Genomic DNA, 16,420 nt, shown 5'->3' with positions numbered 1-16,420 from the left:
TGAAAGAAGCCACTCGTTAAACAAGTTGCACCTTCCGCATCCGCAGCTTCAAGAGTAGTGGCCATAAAGCCTCCCCTATAAAATTACAATCAAAAGTATTTTCCATGCAAGCAGCAACAGCATGGAGTGTGTTTCAACGAAATCAGCTGGATATTGTAATACTAGTAGCTGTCAGGTCTAACTAACTGTTCAGCGACGGCCTTTTTGCTTACCACTGATGTGAGGCCAAATGTGGAGGACAGGCGCACGCCAAACCTCGATGACTTCTTGAGGACCGAGTGGAGGTTCAGCTTGGCCAGCTTGCGAGACAGCGTTGACTCCGAAGGGTCCTTCTTGTACTTGGATACTGAATAATGAGTGCAAAACAGACATTTTTTGGACGCCCGATAAACAGAAGAGAGCTAGCTCATCTCTTTAATCATGCATGGGCATGCAGCAACTTCCCGATATGCAGCGAGGGTCCCGGTGCAACTTGAGGTGATGTAATAAGCCCCAAAGCAAAGCTCCGGAAAACTAGCACACCCAGATTGGGAGTTGCAATTTTCGCTTTCCCCATTCGAGTTATTCCAGTTTCTTACTCTATGCTGAATGCTGGCATGTTTCCCGGCAGTTATAGCCCTGACTGTGCCCTCAGCGGCCAATGCACCAACAGAGTCCACAGCAGCTGTTTAAAATACTGATAATACAAGGCAGAACAAAGATTCAGCTGCCAGAAACACACTACAAGCAGCATGTAAAATGCTGCACGGCTCAGCTTACCATTCGTCACAGCTGCAAAAATGAAAGTGAAATTAGAAAACCTGGCAGCCAAAAATGAGCGATAAGCTGCGATGTGCAATTAACATGGTACGAATTTTGCTCACCAAGGTCTTTTCTTCGTTTGAACTCGTTGATGGAAGTTGCGACGTCCGACATCTTGGCCATGGCCTGTGCCAGCATTGCCTTATCGGGGTGGCCAGCCTCTGTAGACTGTTTTTCAGAGTAGGAGAACAAAGGAGAGGCCAACAGGAAAACGAAGGTCAGTTTTACAAGATCCCATGATTGATCCGCAGCTAAAACAAGTTGAAAAGGCACTGACACTCGCATACAGTTCAGACAGAGAGGGATTTCATGTTGTGTAACAGAGTTATAGGGGTCATGAGGAAGGGATTCCTTGGGTCACATGACCAACTGATCATGCATGGCTACATATGACCTACTTAAATTCAATGCAAATAAATTCTACAACAACTGAATCCATAGCAATTACTCAGCACATATCTCCTTTACCAGCTGCTGCTGACAACAGTTCCGAATGACACTTCGTTTTGCCATGCGGCACCTTGGTGATGAAATGCAAATACTGAAAGTGACACTGAGTTTGTCCACTAATCAGCATATTAGCAGGGCTCCGGTTATCCTAGTAAACACACATACTTTAAGAAATGGCATCCATAGAGAAGTGCACTCAATGAAATGCACAGACATCAGCCAAGAAACCATTTTTTAGATGGAAACTGTTCATACAGCGACACAAATTTTTCACACTGTCAGTTCCCAGCACGCAGTGCAGCAGAAATAAAAGCATGATGCAAACAATAGTAGAGAAGGGAAAATGGACAGGTTACCTGCAAAGAGGCATACGTGCAACCTGTACCAGGTAGGAAAAAAATTAAAAACCAGGTGTGCCACTGATTGCATTACGGCATCCTTCAATTTTTCATTTGCTTCGTAAGAGAAAGTGTATTCTACAATGCCTTCACACTTGATGTTATATTCTGATTACCATAAATGCAGTTTGCATCATGCATAAAATTGAGACAAAAGTGCTGTTGTCAAGCATAAAACATTTGTGCACAGAATGATAGTGTGTACTGTAGGTTGAAAGAATGACTGCTTGAAGAACAAGTATGAAGTCACATTAGAATGTGCTTGCTCTCAGGTGAAAAATGAATGAAACAAGGAATTCTATTTAGAGTAGTCAAAAGACGTTCTGTTGACTGCATCAATGACTACAAAGAGCAGGAGTGCAAACTTTGTGTGGTATAGATGGAAGCCAACATGCCTTGTCCAGCTCGTTGATGAGCAGCGGGTACTTGAGTATGCGCTGCACTGGACGAATGAGCACCGAGGGCAGGTCGAAGCAGTTGGTCTCGTGCTGCATGCGCTCCACACCAGCCTGCAGGAACTGGGCTGCTCGTGGATTCTCCATGTACTGCAGGTGCCAATGGGGGGAAAAAAAAGGGACAAGGTGAGAAAAAAAAAGAGCAAGTGAAGCAGACTAAGATTTTTCAAACATCTTTCACGTGCCACAGGAGCTCACTATAAGCAAAAAGTGAGCTGGTGTTTGATGGGATCAGGATTATGGGTGGGAGTTGGAACAAGATGGTCCATGAAATACTCGCAGCCTTCTTGATTGGAAAGGGAAGCGATGCATGCTGCAGCAACCGTTCTGTTGCACTTTGAAGAAAAGAAGTTGCCTTCATGGAGTCCATTTTATAATCACAGGGCCTGGAAGGAAACAGCCAGGTATCATTTTGAAAAATAAAATTCAGATTTTTGCCCGAGTAGTTTAGTTTGTTGCATCCTCCTGTCTCAAAGGGGAAGCTCGAGTTGGCTGTACCTGCCAACTTCGCCGTGTCATGTGGTCTTGTGACATCACACAACCTGACGATCAGTCAGCGCATGGCCATATTACCTGCCAAGTACTGTCTGCAAAAGCCATACCGGTGATTTTTTTAAATCACGATGACAGCTCCGACAATGCTGAAGCCGATTTTTCTGGAAAACATGACCTTTAACCCTGTCATGTTAATAGTGGCCAACCACTCAACAGAAGAATAGTGAGAAAGAAAGCGCCACGTTGTACAGGTCGAATAATGAAAGCTCAGAATCACATATCCGAGGTGCTGTGAGAAAACTTGCTACTGCTGAAAGCACACTGAGCGTCGAGAACTGCTAACATGCATCGTTCCAAGACTGCTGTGGATCAGGCACACACACAAAAAAGCACTCTGTTTCTTTATCTAAATTTATGGACATTTAAGGAGACTGCCTCAATGCCCACAACGTCATCCACCAGCACTTCTTTGTAGTTTCTTTATTCGTTCTTTTGTACACTCAGGGATCTTGGCAGTATCCTGTTTAGCTACCTAACTTCTACCACTACTTTGTAATGATATCTGTGAGGTTATGGTTCTCTGCTAAGCCGAACATCTGCTCTCCAGCAAGATACTGGATTCTTCTAGAATACATAATAAGTCAACTATTCGTTACTTCATGCAAAAAAAATTGCCCTCGCTGCTGTCACAGCACGTGGCTAACCTACTGATGATATCAAATGTGCGTCTTGTCATGCAGTGGTTCAATGTCACTAAGCTGGCAAGAACAGTCACTGGAGGAGTTTGGGAGCTAGGGCCTGCTGCGAGTCAGTGAGCAATAAGAAGCGATTTCATATGTTGACAAGGCTTATTTAGTAATTTGTTCAGGCACACTGAGGTAGGAACCAGAGGGTGCCGTAAGCCCCTGGATAAGGGCCTTTAGCTCAGCTCTCTTCAGAAAGAGAAGGCAGTGGTAGCAACTACCTTATTTTGTAAAAATTAGTAGTGGTTTGACTCTGGTTAACCCCATTTGAATTGCGATAGCAACGGCGGAAGCTTCTTTTGCTTGCTACATTATTCCCCTATCACGCCCTATCAGTGTAAGGTGCAACATTATTGGGGACACTTAACCTCATCCTTTAAGAGTATGACGCGAGAGTGTCGACTACCAGCCAACATATAAATGAGAAGGGTTCAATGCTGCTGAACCAAATGTGGAGTGAAACCATTAGCTGCGGGTGACCGAGCGTTCTTCGTCTTCTTCTTCTTAGTCTTCTTCATCTTCTTCTTAGACTTCGTCTTTGTCTTCTTGGTGGCTGTTCAAGGTCAAATGTGGCCCTTCCAAGGACTACGAGACGGGCCGAAACTTGGCGCAGTATTGCTATAGCAATAAGAAACAGCATGTGTGAGACCTTCTGCAGAAGCTTTGGTCGAGTTATTCATTCCCTTCTTGGTCTGCAGTCACAGCCACATTTAAACTTTGCCCTAGCCATGATCTGCATATTCTCCCTACCCACCCCAAGACTGAAAGATAGAAAGGTTTTCAAGAAGCAGGTCAGCCATATCCATATGCATGCACACAGATGCACACTTCTGCATGCATCCTCTTCTTATTTTTACTCCACCATGCCTCAAAGTCGTGGCGAGAGTTTGCAAATGCACTCCCACAAATCGTACCTTTGTCCACAGACCGCTGACGTCGTCATGGTTGCGGCAGTAGTGACCGTACACCTCCTTCAGCTCATCGGCAACGTTGACGAAGCAGGTGCCTGTGAAAGATGAGTCATTTTAAGCTATATTCTGCATTGATAACAATGTGAAACAAAGCTAAGAGTACAGGCTTCCAACTTTTCACCTCCAATGGTGAACGTAGCTTGCGCTCATATATGTCACTCACCAATCAGCTGTGAGCTTTCTGGTTTCACAAGTTCCTTCTCCAGGGCTGCAAGTAGTTGGGATGACACGGCAATCACCTCGTCAATGTTCCCAAACAGTGTCACAGCATCAATGTCCAAGCTCTGCATCTAAGGAAAGAATGAATAGACTTTATTAGGCAGATGAAAAGAAACGACAGCCACAATGATAACTGCGATCGCAAACATGCCGCAAGCCGAACAAGCCTCACAACAGGTCAGGTCCCAGCAAAATGACGATTAGGGCAACAAAGACATAGCAAGAGAAACCACGACAGCAAACCATGCCTTTGAGCTTGTTTCCACCAGCAGCTGTTCACACATCCAAATCCTAATGATGACAACATCTGAATAAGGACTCATAACTGTCTAGGCTAACACAACGATGACTTCCCAATGTAACAGATTTAATATGGCAGCCATGTTTTCATCGATGTCAATAGGTAATGAAAATCGCGGCAGAGGTGACACAATCGACGAAGCAGGGAGACCAGAAACTGACAACATTTGCAGCAGTGGGCAGTAAGTACATAAAACTTAGTTAATTCAAGCACACTCAACCTAAACTTATTTAATTCAAATTCATGTCTTGGTATTATGAAAAAGCTTCTTTTGGTTCTAGCAAATTTTAAGTTCCTTTTGAGTTTGGCTGATCAACAGGTGTCAGGTAAGCCGACTACTCCAGATTTGGTGTTGCACCACTAGCTGCGCTGAAACTAGTAAAGGTGTGTTTATGCTGAAACTTTGCAATACAAATATAAGAAAAAAATACCTTCACATATAAAGCAAAATAACAAATACTTGACCAGTAAATACTTTTTTAGCATTTTGAAGTTCTCAAACAAATTTCTCCAATCAAATATGATTCATATTGAAAATGTTTAGTGTCAGTTTTTAGAGACTAGTCTTAATGCGACAGCTTCCTCTCTAGACTTTAGCATGATGCTTCTTTTCCAGATGAAGCCTACTGAGTGAATGCTGCACATGCCTTGCTCCTGGACTGGTCACTGAGGTACACTTCGCAGCACACCTGCAGGGCCTTGATGTAATCACGTTCAGTCTGCAGCAGCTCTGTCAACACGCACTGCCGATGGTCACGAAGCTTACGCCTGCACACATCACCAGGGGGAAGTTATGGTGCAGCAGTGACCTTCACAAGACGAAAGCAACTTCTTTTGTGCTTCCTGCTCATCGAGTTAAGCCCCTAACCACTATGCACAAGTGAAAAATGGGCCAGACGTGGGATATGGTGGCACAGGCTACAACCCACAGGCAATGTTTATTTAGACTAACCTATCGAGGAAACGGGTTAACAGGAAATCACCACATCCTGCTTATATCGAACAGTAATGTATACCTGTTAAGACATCAAACACATTGATATTTCACAAAGCATGCAGGTGCACTCCTGACAGCATCACCAAACTATACCACGGTTAAACCTGGTTACGACAAAACAGTAAAAAGCCCGCAATTTTTCGTTGCATCCAAGTTGACGTTATATGAATTTCTTACACGAAGCCTCAAAAGGAAAATGCAGAATGGAAACCAAAATGAGAATGTAGGGAAAACTACCTTAAAAGTGTTTACAGTATTGCAGTAAATCCATATTCCCGCTCTCAGTCTGCCTGCTGTCAACTCTTTATTCCCGCTCTCGGTCTCCTTGCCTCGCATCACTGGCGTTGTCTGGTGCCCCAGCTACCGAAGCGCGAGAGTTACTGATGCTGGAATTTCGCGAGCAACTGCATGTGCATTGCTTGCTGCATCTCTATTTCTTTTCTTTTTTTCTTATAAGTTTCACTGCTCTTAAACATAAACTATTGAAGTGCCATGTTCCAAATGCGAAAGCGGTCGACAGTGCTGTGCATGCCACATATAGTATTCATCGTCAATGGCATCTTTTATGAACTGCAGTCATTCGTTGTGATCACATGGCCTTTCCTCTCATGTCATTTCATATTTTATCATTATGAAACTTGCGCGGTTCAGCTAAACTTCTAGTAATTCAGCAGTAGCTAAGGGATGGTTGGCATAGTTCGTTGCATCCGTTGCAACAAGTAAATTGCACAGAGCTTTCAAATACCTGCACTTTAATGGGGACGACGTTGGGGAAGTAAAATTTTTCATAACATCAAGGAATTTGTTACACAGAGGTTTATCACACAGAAGTTAACTGTATTCTACTCCTATGCTTATAAAATTATACCAAGTCAGATTTCAAGTTGTGTATAGGTATGCTCTCTACATAAGCTTCATTCAGCCAGTTTGAGTATGTTTTAGGAAAGACATGGAGAGGCACTTTTCAAAAAATAAGCCGGTGAGCAGCACAACAACTTAACACACTGACCGCCTTTCCTCGTCTTTGGCTGCTGAGTCATTTGCCGTTCCAGTTCGACTCGTGGAAGCTTCTTGCGATGGCACTCCGTCCACGTGATCATGAGCTGCGGTTTGGGACACTCCAGATGACACGCCTGCAGCAATAGCAAAAAGCATGCCGTAGAAAGGATTTCATTTATATATTATGGCAACAAGTCCGGTACAAAACTGTGATACTGGCGACTCTCAATAGTTTTAACGTCACAGGGACCAAGAATTCATACAACCTTGCAGTACTGGAAGCATTTTTCATACACCCAGTGTCGATCGGACCAAAACGTCAGTTCAAAATAAACAACTTTCAATGAACAAAGCTAAAATTAGTGAGAATCTGCTGTAACTTTGCCACCTCGAAATTGGGAAGGACCTGGTGAAGCCCCTTGGTCCTCCGAAGTGCACAGAAAGCATAGAGTCCTGACATGCCTTGAGCTTCACAGTACAATAAAAAATGAAGAAACTGGACCCATCTCGTCCCTATCATGCAGCAAAAAACCTTCAGCTGCAGTTCTGCAATAACAGATTGATTTTAGCCTGTTCTTGTTATCGTGCAGATACCGGTGCAACAATAAGAAATTTGAATACAGGAGCGTGTGTGGGCCGTGCTTTTCGCATTTCTTTTGATCACAATAGTATGAACAATATTTCCGGCAGTCTACAAAAAACAACATCTCGAACTCTGAGAAGATGGTTGTTTCCCACAAGCGGCATCCTTTTCGCAATAGTGACAAGTGAAAAAAACTCGTCAAAGCCATCGACAAGCTTGAAACTACAATGTGCAACCAATGAACGCATCTCAAAGAAATGCACTTGCGGCGCAGCACTGAGGATTGTAATGCCACTAGCGCCACTAGAACAGCGTTGGCACCCGGTAGAGCCCCTGCTTGATTGATTGCATAGAACTGATGACACCTGCGTGAATAGGATTGATGACACCTCTGCTGGTGGCTTGGTTGTCAGCACTTTGGTGGTGCTACCTGACGATTGCATGTTCCCCATGGGGATCGATGAAGAGTCTATTTAGAATGAACTTGGTGGAATCGGTTTGGTACTCTCCCAACATCACGCTTTTCAAACGTGTCCCCTTCTGCGACGCTTTAATGTGAGCATGGGTTGTCGTGACCTGAGCTTTTGCAGGCTCAAGCCATTTGGGTTGAATGGCACGTTCGTTGAGCCTGCAAAGGAACCATCAATGCAACCGAAATTAACATGTCGCAAAAGACAGCATCAGGAGAATGCCACTCCAAAAGTCGCCTAATGTTTAAGCTGTGGGCGGGGTGGAGTCTGAGACCCCTGGCAGATGCCCCTGACTGTGCTGCCATACTGCTATTTTAGTAAGTGAAGTAATCTATTGACGGTTCGTAAAACAGACATCGCAACGGCTCACCAGGTGCTGCCCATGGGTCTGGCGAGGCCAATGGAATGGGAGGTGCGGTCCTGTTTGGTAGGGAGACAATGCTAGTGGAAGAGGATGAGGGCACGGCAGGTTGCGGTCGAGTCGGCACAGGAGCTTTCCTTGTTACTGCAAGGCAGAAAACATGGAGAGGCAAAATAAGAAGAAATTGTTCAAACGAAGCTACCCCACCAAGGCTCCACAGAAGCACCTTACTTCTTGATGATACTTTCGACGTTTTAACAACACAACGCCTTCTACAGTGCTTTGCAGCCACAAAATTTATTTTATGCTCAATGTGTTCTAGCAGACCTAAAACTGCATTAAGTGCAATATGCTCGGTTCCAGCCATCAAAGGGTTTCCAAAAATCGCTTAGAGGTGCCACCATCCAGGAGATTTTCATCCCTCCAAGATAATACAACCCTGCCTGATCCAGGACCAGGACTCAAACAAACGTATAAACGGCCATGCTCACCTGGCTTGACCTCGTGAAAACTGGCCACTTCCCTGCAAAAAAAAAAAGTCTCTGAGTGTTGTGGACACTCTGACACGAGATTCGGCTAAACTCTCTGCATCAGTGAATGTAATATTTCTTATTCATTATTATATCAGCCTTCTTCAGGAGACCACTCGTGATGACATTGCGTTCTCGCCAATCAGCGTTGTGCTGCAGTGATGTTGTGGTATGTGCCGTCCCTGTATGCTCACCAGTCACTGTAGCGCAGCATTATGCCAACAAGACTCATGAGGGCGATTTTGTACAACCCCAAAATGCGCTCTCAACAACTTCGCTGCCAAATGTACGCCAAGTGTCAAGCATCTGCATACAGCAAGGAGTTGCTGTACACAGTGATGTGCAAAACTTGATAGAAAAGAACACAATAGTTTGATTAGATGGCAACAGCTTTCTAGTCAACAACACATTTACATTTCTTACAACACATTTACGGGGACAAACTGATGCATCATTGTAACATGCACCATAAGCTATTGACTGCTCTCCTTATCACAAAGAGCTTTTGCATGCTGCCAGTTCGTTTTATATATATTGCTGCGAACCATTCAAATCTTTATTGACTCCTTTTCAACAACCGCCGGCATGTGGTCTTATTATTGTGAATGTAGCATGCGGACCCCTTCTGTATTCTTTGTTTGTTCATGCTCGTTGTCCCGAGGCGCAATCTTATCATTTCCTTTTTTGTGGCAGATGATTCGAGATGTATCTCGAAGGATTCCAGTCATGTGCTTGTATCTCTACGATGTTCCTGGTTAAGCTAGTCACTGCTTGCGGTTTTATTTATCGAGATCTTTCTGCGAGGCTTTAAAATTGAACACTGACGAGTGAAACGGGTATTTGTAGATCGATGACCACTGAGCACGATTGTTGTTATCGCCGCCGCCGATTTCCGAGTTCTTTTGTCGGCGCAAGTCAGCCCAATAAAGAGTTGATTCCTGCAAAGATCTCTTCATTTGTTGCCAACAGCATTGTCACCACCACGTGACAAGATACTTTAACCTTTTCACAACTTGTACAGCATTTCTCAAGTGTTTGTTAACGTTTTTAGCTGCAATGTTGCTGGGTTTAATGACTGTACATCTGTTCACAGCACTTTTACTTTTCACTTTGCGCACCCCCCGTGCACTAATGTTCAGTGGGGTGCTTTGTATGCACTCAAATAAATAAATAAAATAAATAAGCAAATGAATATGGCAACTTCAAAGGATCGTGGAAATAATTTCTATTTCAAAAGTGCGTGTCAAGCTTGAAATCCCCCCCATAGAATTCACAAACGATCAATGATTCATGCGGCATATACATGTGAGTGTTGTTTTTCTACAGCATGCCACATAATTATATATTACCAAGTGTGTAAAGCAATGAGAAGAGACGTCGATGCTCCCTGCTGATTTATTTATTGTGTAGTGGCAATTTCCTTTTAGGCATAGTCACCTGCCAGAGGCATGTTCATGATATTCCAAGGCTGTGAGGCTTCAAAATATTGACCCATAGTCCATAACAACAGCACGACAAAGAATGGACGACAACAACTGGTATTGTTGAAAATATTGACACTGCCACTGGACAATTTTTCTCCTGAAATAGAGGAACTGATGCTCACATGGTAAAATCAATGTTTAAATATGTCTGTATAAGAAATGATGGACAGCGTGCTACCCTGCTCACTCTCTCGAGAAGTAATATTTACTGCATATGCTATGTGGCAAAAAGACCATCTTGATTTGAGATGAATGATGTGAAATTCCCCCGAGACAAAGAAATCACTTACTAGGTGCATTACAATTTCATAAAGAGCCAAGAGTTAGTTCTTTTCGCACATAGTCATGCACACAGCTAAAGAAGCAGACTTGTCCTCACGCCTTGCGTATGGCCCCCAGTTTTTGCACTAAAAAGCTTCCAGTGGGATAGCCTAAATATACTACATACCAAGGCAGAACCACAAGCATACAGCACAACACAGTAATTACACTTTGAAACCTGAAGAATTCTCAAGACACTGTGGCATGCAAGATCAAAAAAAAAAAAGGGGGGGGGGGGGGGGGGGGATAATTGTTTGCTCCACTACAGATCTCGCCTACAAAGCCACTTTGTAAGGTGCAAAAGTGCCACTGTCAGCTCACTGCAGGGCGAGGGCCTCTCCTGTTGACTTATGGCTATCTGGTGACCCTTGCTATTTCCTGTTCACATATCACTGGTTACCTCCCTTTGCATTACATAACCTGCCCTTGTTCATCTTGTCTTCATTATTAAAGATTGCACATCAACTTAAGCTCGTCCTCTGACCCTGTTACTCTCTTAAACATCTCCTTAAGCACAAAGTGGGCTGTCTACCGCTGAGAATGGCTGTAACAATAGAGCAGTGGTCACGTGACTATATTTCCCAATCACCTCATTTCTGCGAAGGCTTCCGATTCACTGCAAGGTTGCCTCGAAGGGACACTGAAGGTATTAAGGCGAATGCCTTTAATGGCTCACACTGTCGGTGTTCATTCGTTTCGTCACACTATATCTGTCAATCAAATGACATCATCACCTGAAACTGACACTAATGTCATCAGAAAAATAAAAATCCTGCCGCCACAGGGAATTGAACCTCCATCCCTCGGATCCCCAACTGAGCGCTTTAACCACCTGCGCCACGCCCGGGACCGTGAAACGCACGTCGTAATTCTCCAGCGAGGATGATAGTAGTGATGAAAATTATGCTGCAATTAGCGATTATGACAATGATGGCATTAGCAATGATAATGACGGTGAATTTAGTTGATAATAATAATGAGAACACCAGCAATGCTCAGGACTTCGCATTTCTGAAGTATAAATTCCACAGTGCTCTGATAACTTTTTCAATCCCGTTTGAGTCATTGGTAAAAGCTGACAGCCGAACCATTCGTGACTCTGTTAATGCATGTATGCCTGACAACAACAGCTGCTTTTACAGCAGAGAAACTTTTTTCTCACAGAAGCACGTGACGTTGGTGCTGATGCTGAGCACCCAGAGTTTGATTTGCTGAATTTTTCAAACTTGCATGATAGAAGCGCAACGGTAGGAACAAAACTAAAAGCTTGAAATAGTGCCAGGGTTAATATGCTTAAATTATAGTTCTATTCAACAAAATTCACCCCCCCCCCCCCCTCCAGTTGTGGAAACAGTCCACAATTACATCCATCTTCTATTTTGCACCTCTTTAAAGCTCATAAGAACTCCATTTTCATTACAAGAAGCCTCAGTCTCTTAAAAACATGGTAATCTATCTACGCAGGCCAAATTCAATTTGTTCGTGTACCTTAGAGTTGGAAAGAAAGGGGTCACCTCTTAAATGCTGCACTGTCAGAACTGGTGAGGGTGTTCGCTCGTCGCAGGGGTGGCATCGTGGCGTCGGAGGCACCAGCCTCTCTACCAGTGGAGCCTCCGCCCTCGACGGCAGAAGGGGGCAGACTCCGCGGAGAATCGTTCGCTTCAGAGGCAGCCAATGTAGGCGGTGATGCCTCTTCCGCAAGGCTGTGCCACGGTGGAATGGTTTTCCTTCGTGACTGCTCCCCGGCCCGACATATGGGGGCAGAGTTGAAGCGCCCCATCTTCCGCAGTGCAACATCAGTGGACTCCAGCGAGGAGCAAGAGGGCCTCACCATCTCCTCAATGAATGAGGTTGGGCAGATGCCGGTGCGTCCATCACGTGACCTTGCCTGCAGAAAAGGATGCCACGCGCAGTTTTGTGAGCAGTGCTCTCAGGTAGCCCACATTTGTAAGTGCACATTTTTTTGATCACCAATCGTTTCACACTCAGCATCTCTCCTGCATATTTGTTGCAAGCACACCAGCAACAGCATCAAAAACACCTCTCAAGACACAATTGTGGAGAGAGGAGGGCAACTTTTCCACATAGCAAAATATTAATAGTATTCACTATCTACCTGCATACCCACAGTGCCATTCCTGGCATTACAGAAGGGGAATACAATGAAATACAAGTCCATACCGAAGATATGAGAAATCTTAAGCAAAATTTTCATTATCTAAAATGTTAGTCACAGCGATGACAGATAATTCCAGTTATGAGCAGTTTTCAGAAAAAATGACGATTTAAACGATTTATCTTTACATCTGAACTCCCATAATTTCTGTTTGCGACTGACACACTGCGACCGATAATACAACAGTAGATGTACTTGTCAAGCTGAATTCCAACATGATTATGGCAGATGTTAAAAAAAATAATACAAACCATTTTTTTTTTTTGTCGTGCAACTAGGCTTGCCATTCCAGTATATTTGTTTTAAATATGAATCTATATCCAAGAATAGACTTATTGCACATTTTGTACAAAAGGTATTTGGCATAAAGAGGAGCTTTTGCTATGTTTAACTCACTTTCACTGGTCAACAAGTTGCACACAGACCTGGATGAAAAATTGGCGCAAAAAGTTTGTTAACACTTTCACTTTTTGTTAAGCTTTAAAACTTTTAAACAGCTTTAACAGTTCTAAATTTTAAACAGTTAAAACTGTTTTTGTTAAAACATTTTGTTAAAACAAAAAGGATTCTTAGAACTTTTTGCCATCTTTAAATTATAATTAATTAAAGGGACAGTTTACAGCTACATAAACTAATCTACAGTCACCATGCATCAACAGTGCCACTTACTAGACCGACTCGCACCTCTCACCGCCTGAATAATAATATAAGTTTTCAACGTCTATTCGGCCGAACACATGCATTTAATTTCTCTGCCTTGCCACGGGCTATAAAGGGTTGGAATGGTCTTCCCGAACGCATCGTTAACATATCTGACCCACTAAAATTCAAAAACGAATTGAGTACCTTTTTGCAGTCAGAATAACTTTTTTATATTGCGTTCACTGTGTGCAGGTTGATTTCATCCAATGCTGCTAACTATTGTATAATGTCATAATCCTCAGTTTATTACTTCCCATGCATGCTCTAATACTTATTTGCAGTTCCAGTGCTGTGTTACTGTTAACTTTTGTATTTTAAGCTATGTACCATTGTTTCTTTAGATACACTGTAACCCCTCCCCCTCACACAATTTCCATGTTTGGAACCTGTGAGGTATTTGTATAAATAAATAAATAAGTCTACTAACAATTATTCTCTTCCTTCACTAGAATGCTCCACCCTTAAATTAATGAACACCCAGCTGTGGAGCAGAAAAACAAAGCAGGACCATTTAAAACAATTTTTCCACATGGTAAGCAAACATATGCGAACAATGACATTGTGGACATGACATACAGTTAGTATAGTTAACTCTGCAGCTCTATATAAGCACACTGACTGCCGCACCCTCTAAGTTTTGTGCAGAATGTGTCATTAATTAGGATATATATATTTTGCTACAACTATAACTAAGAGACCCAAAACAGCGTGAAATAGAATGAAATGAATAAATAAACTAAATAAACCCAATGAAATCGACTGCAGATCTCAACAACTGTTTTTTGCTTATAGCAGCACTGCTGCAAGTATGGTGGCATCTTTGGTTGTGTGGTTTCCTGTTTTGAACGCATTTTGAAAGAATATCAAGGAAAATTAAAGAATAAAAGTAGCAGTAATTTGTTGAAAAAGAAAAAAGTAGGCTGCCTTAAGTTGGTATGAGCACAAATACTTGTCTGTATGATGCTGTGGCATAATCACAAAATGTAGTATATTCACTTCACACACTCCAAACAGCTGAAATGTTAGTAGCAAGGAAGGGCGCCACCATAAATTTCTGGCTAAACCGTGAGTTGTTTCCTCAGTACTGCCAGCAAGTGGTAAGATCTACCAGATTATACTAATATTACTATACTCGTCTTCAGTAGTAGACTGTCCCTTTAATCAACCTTCTTGTACTCATCGTGAAATGCCAACCTTACCTTTTACTGCCTTCAAAAATCCGCAAAATTTTTTTCAAGTCTTGAGGATAACGAGCATAAATACTGCTTTCGTGCTTGGTACATGACTATTTCTGACTTTGGATTCACTGTTTCAGGTTTACCTACATTGGCTGAGCTGGGCTTTGAGCTAAGGCCTTCATATGCTCTCTGGAACTCGTTGCAATATGGACATACTTCCTAATTAAAGTATGGTTTAAAGCTGTCATGGTAAGTGGTATCGTAACAGCTATGTCTGTGCAGGCTCAAGAAAACCTATTGATGGTACTATTTCTGAATCTAACTAATCTCCTTTAGAATGCCAACAAGAGGCACTAACTAACAGCAGTTCTACTGAGAGAGAGAGAGAGAGAGAGAGAGAAAGTTTGGTGCGACGACCAGAGAGGATCAGCACATCAATTCAATTAACAGTACCAATGACATTTAAACTATGCCTACCTGGTACCAGTCTTCATTGACCTTGCCAAGCAGAACAATGACCTCCCCTGCAGACAAGGCAAGGTCACCTTCAACGCTCGCCGGGAAGTCGAACAAGGCTCGCCCGAAGCATGCTCCCGAAGGACTGGCTATGTCCGGAACTGCACCGCTCTGAGCCGCTGATGAAGTAGGTGCAGTCGTTTCAGCACAGTCAACGATGATGTCAACATATTCCGTTGGAAAGAGACCCACTCGTCCATTGAGTTCTCCCTCAGTCCACTCGTCATCAACATGGCGAATGAGTGTGACAAGCTCGCCCTCCTGAAACGACAGCTCGTTGGGGTACTGGGCAACGAAGGCAAACTTGGACCGTGCGTACGGTGCAAGACCCAAGTTGAGGCTGTGGTAACCGCCAACATCCGAGGACACCACCCCGTCCAGTGCAACTCCGTTGAGGTTCGCGACATTGTCGCCCTGGCCAGAGCCAAACGTGCGCTGTGGCTTCAAAGGTGCTGCGTTGCTCTCAGGTAGATGTCCGTTGCGACAAGACGCGGGCAGCTGGGACGCTTTCACTGGGATGGCGGTCATTTCCTCGTCCGAGAGGAGCGTAACGAAGTTTCGGGGAAACTTGCCAGACCGGCCATTGCACTCGCCCCTAGTTCAGAGAAAATAGGACAAACAACACACAATCTCACTCAGAAGGCACAAAGGTACAGCTCTGAAAAGATGACAGGAAAATTAGAAAGAAATTGTTAAACTGCAAAATTTATATTGTGGTGTTTAATATCACAAAGTGACACATTGGCTATTGGGGACGTTTCAGCAGAGGGCTCCAATATAATGTAAACCAATAAGGGTTTTTTAATGCACGCTGACACTCGCACGATAGGGGTGTTTCTGCATTTTGCCTCCATCAAAATATAGGTGCTGTGGTTGGGATCAAACCCGCAACATTAAGATCAACAGCTGAACACCGACGCTACGTAGCAGTGAGATTGAAGTTTTTTAGCTTGCTGAGTTATTAGAGCTTTGTCTCGACAAGTACGGAACCACCTTTGCGTGGAACTCGTTAATATTCATCATAACCCCCTTTCTTCTGAGCCTCTAGCTTAAAGCAATTATTTTGATACCATTTTGATATCATTATTACTTCGTGAATTGCATTCTTTTTAATGCTCATTGTCACTTCTATAATGGAAAAGTTGAGTAATGTGATAATTGAAGCGGTCACCAGGCTACGAGCAGGCTACGAAAGAGTTCATCACCGCTCCAGTCCTGACCTCTACCGAGTGTAAGGCGAGATTGAAGCTACTGGTAGCTGTCAGGACTG

The 16,420-nt window shown here is 43.4% G+C and overlaps 1 protein-coding gene across 2 annotated transcripts in view; it reads right to left on the bottom strand.

Moving 5' to 3' along the window:
• Window positions 1–16,420, bottom strand: part of LOC146181355 (dynamin-binding protein-like) — a 45,129-nt gene that overhangs the window by 17,090 nt on the left and 11,619 nt on the right. The window contains exons 4-14 of one of the 2 annotated variants that reach the window (XM_084576396.1): window positions 15,112–15,745; window positions 12,093–12,466; window positions 8,735–8,766; window positions 8,253–8,387; window positions 6,840–6,963; window positions 5,481–5,601; window positions 4,474–4,603; window positions 4,257–4,345; window positions 2,045–2,194; window positions 864–969; window positions 213–346 (exon numbers count right to left, since the gene is read on the bottom strand). In XM_084576396.1, coding sequence (XP_084432522.1) covers window positions 213–346; window positions 864–969; window positions 2,045–2,194; window positions 4,257–4,345; window positions 4,474–4,603; window positions 5,481–5,601; window positions 6,840–6,963; window positions 8,253–8,387; window positions 8,735–8,766; window positions 12,093–12,466; window positions 15,112–15,745 — 2,029 coding nt within the window. Of the gene's footprint in view, window positions 1–212; window positions 347–863; window positions 970–2,044; window positions 2,195–4,256; window positions 4,349–4,473; window positions 4,604–5,480; window positions 5,602–6,839; window positions 6,964–8,252; window positions 8,388–8,734; window positions 8,767–12,092; window positions 12,467–15,111; window positions 15,746–16,420 lie in introns of both variants that reach the window. The other variant, XM_084576395.1, reaches the window with a different exon arrangement.

The sequence above is a fragment of the Amblyomma maculatum genome, chromosome 8, assembly GCF_055883805.1.
Source record: "Amblyomma maculatum isolate TAMU_Amacu chromosome 8, ASM5588380v1, whole genome shotgun sequence".
NCBI classification, from domain to species: domain Eukaryota; kingdom Metazoa; phylum Arthropoda; class Arachnida; order Ixodida; family Ixodidae; genus Amblyomma; species Amblyomma maculatum.
The sequence above is the reverse complement of the archived record's forward strand: the minus strand, read 5'-3'. Positions and strand labels throughout refer to the sequence as shown.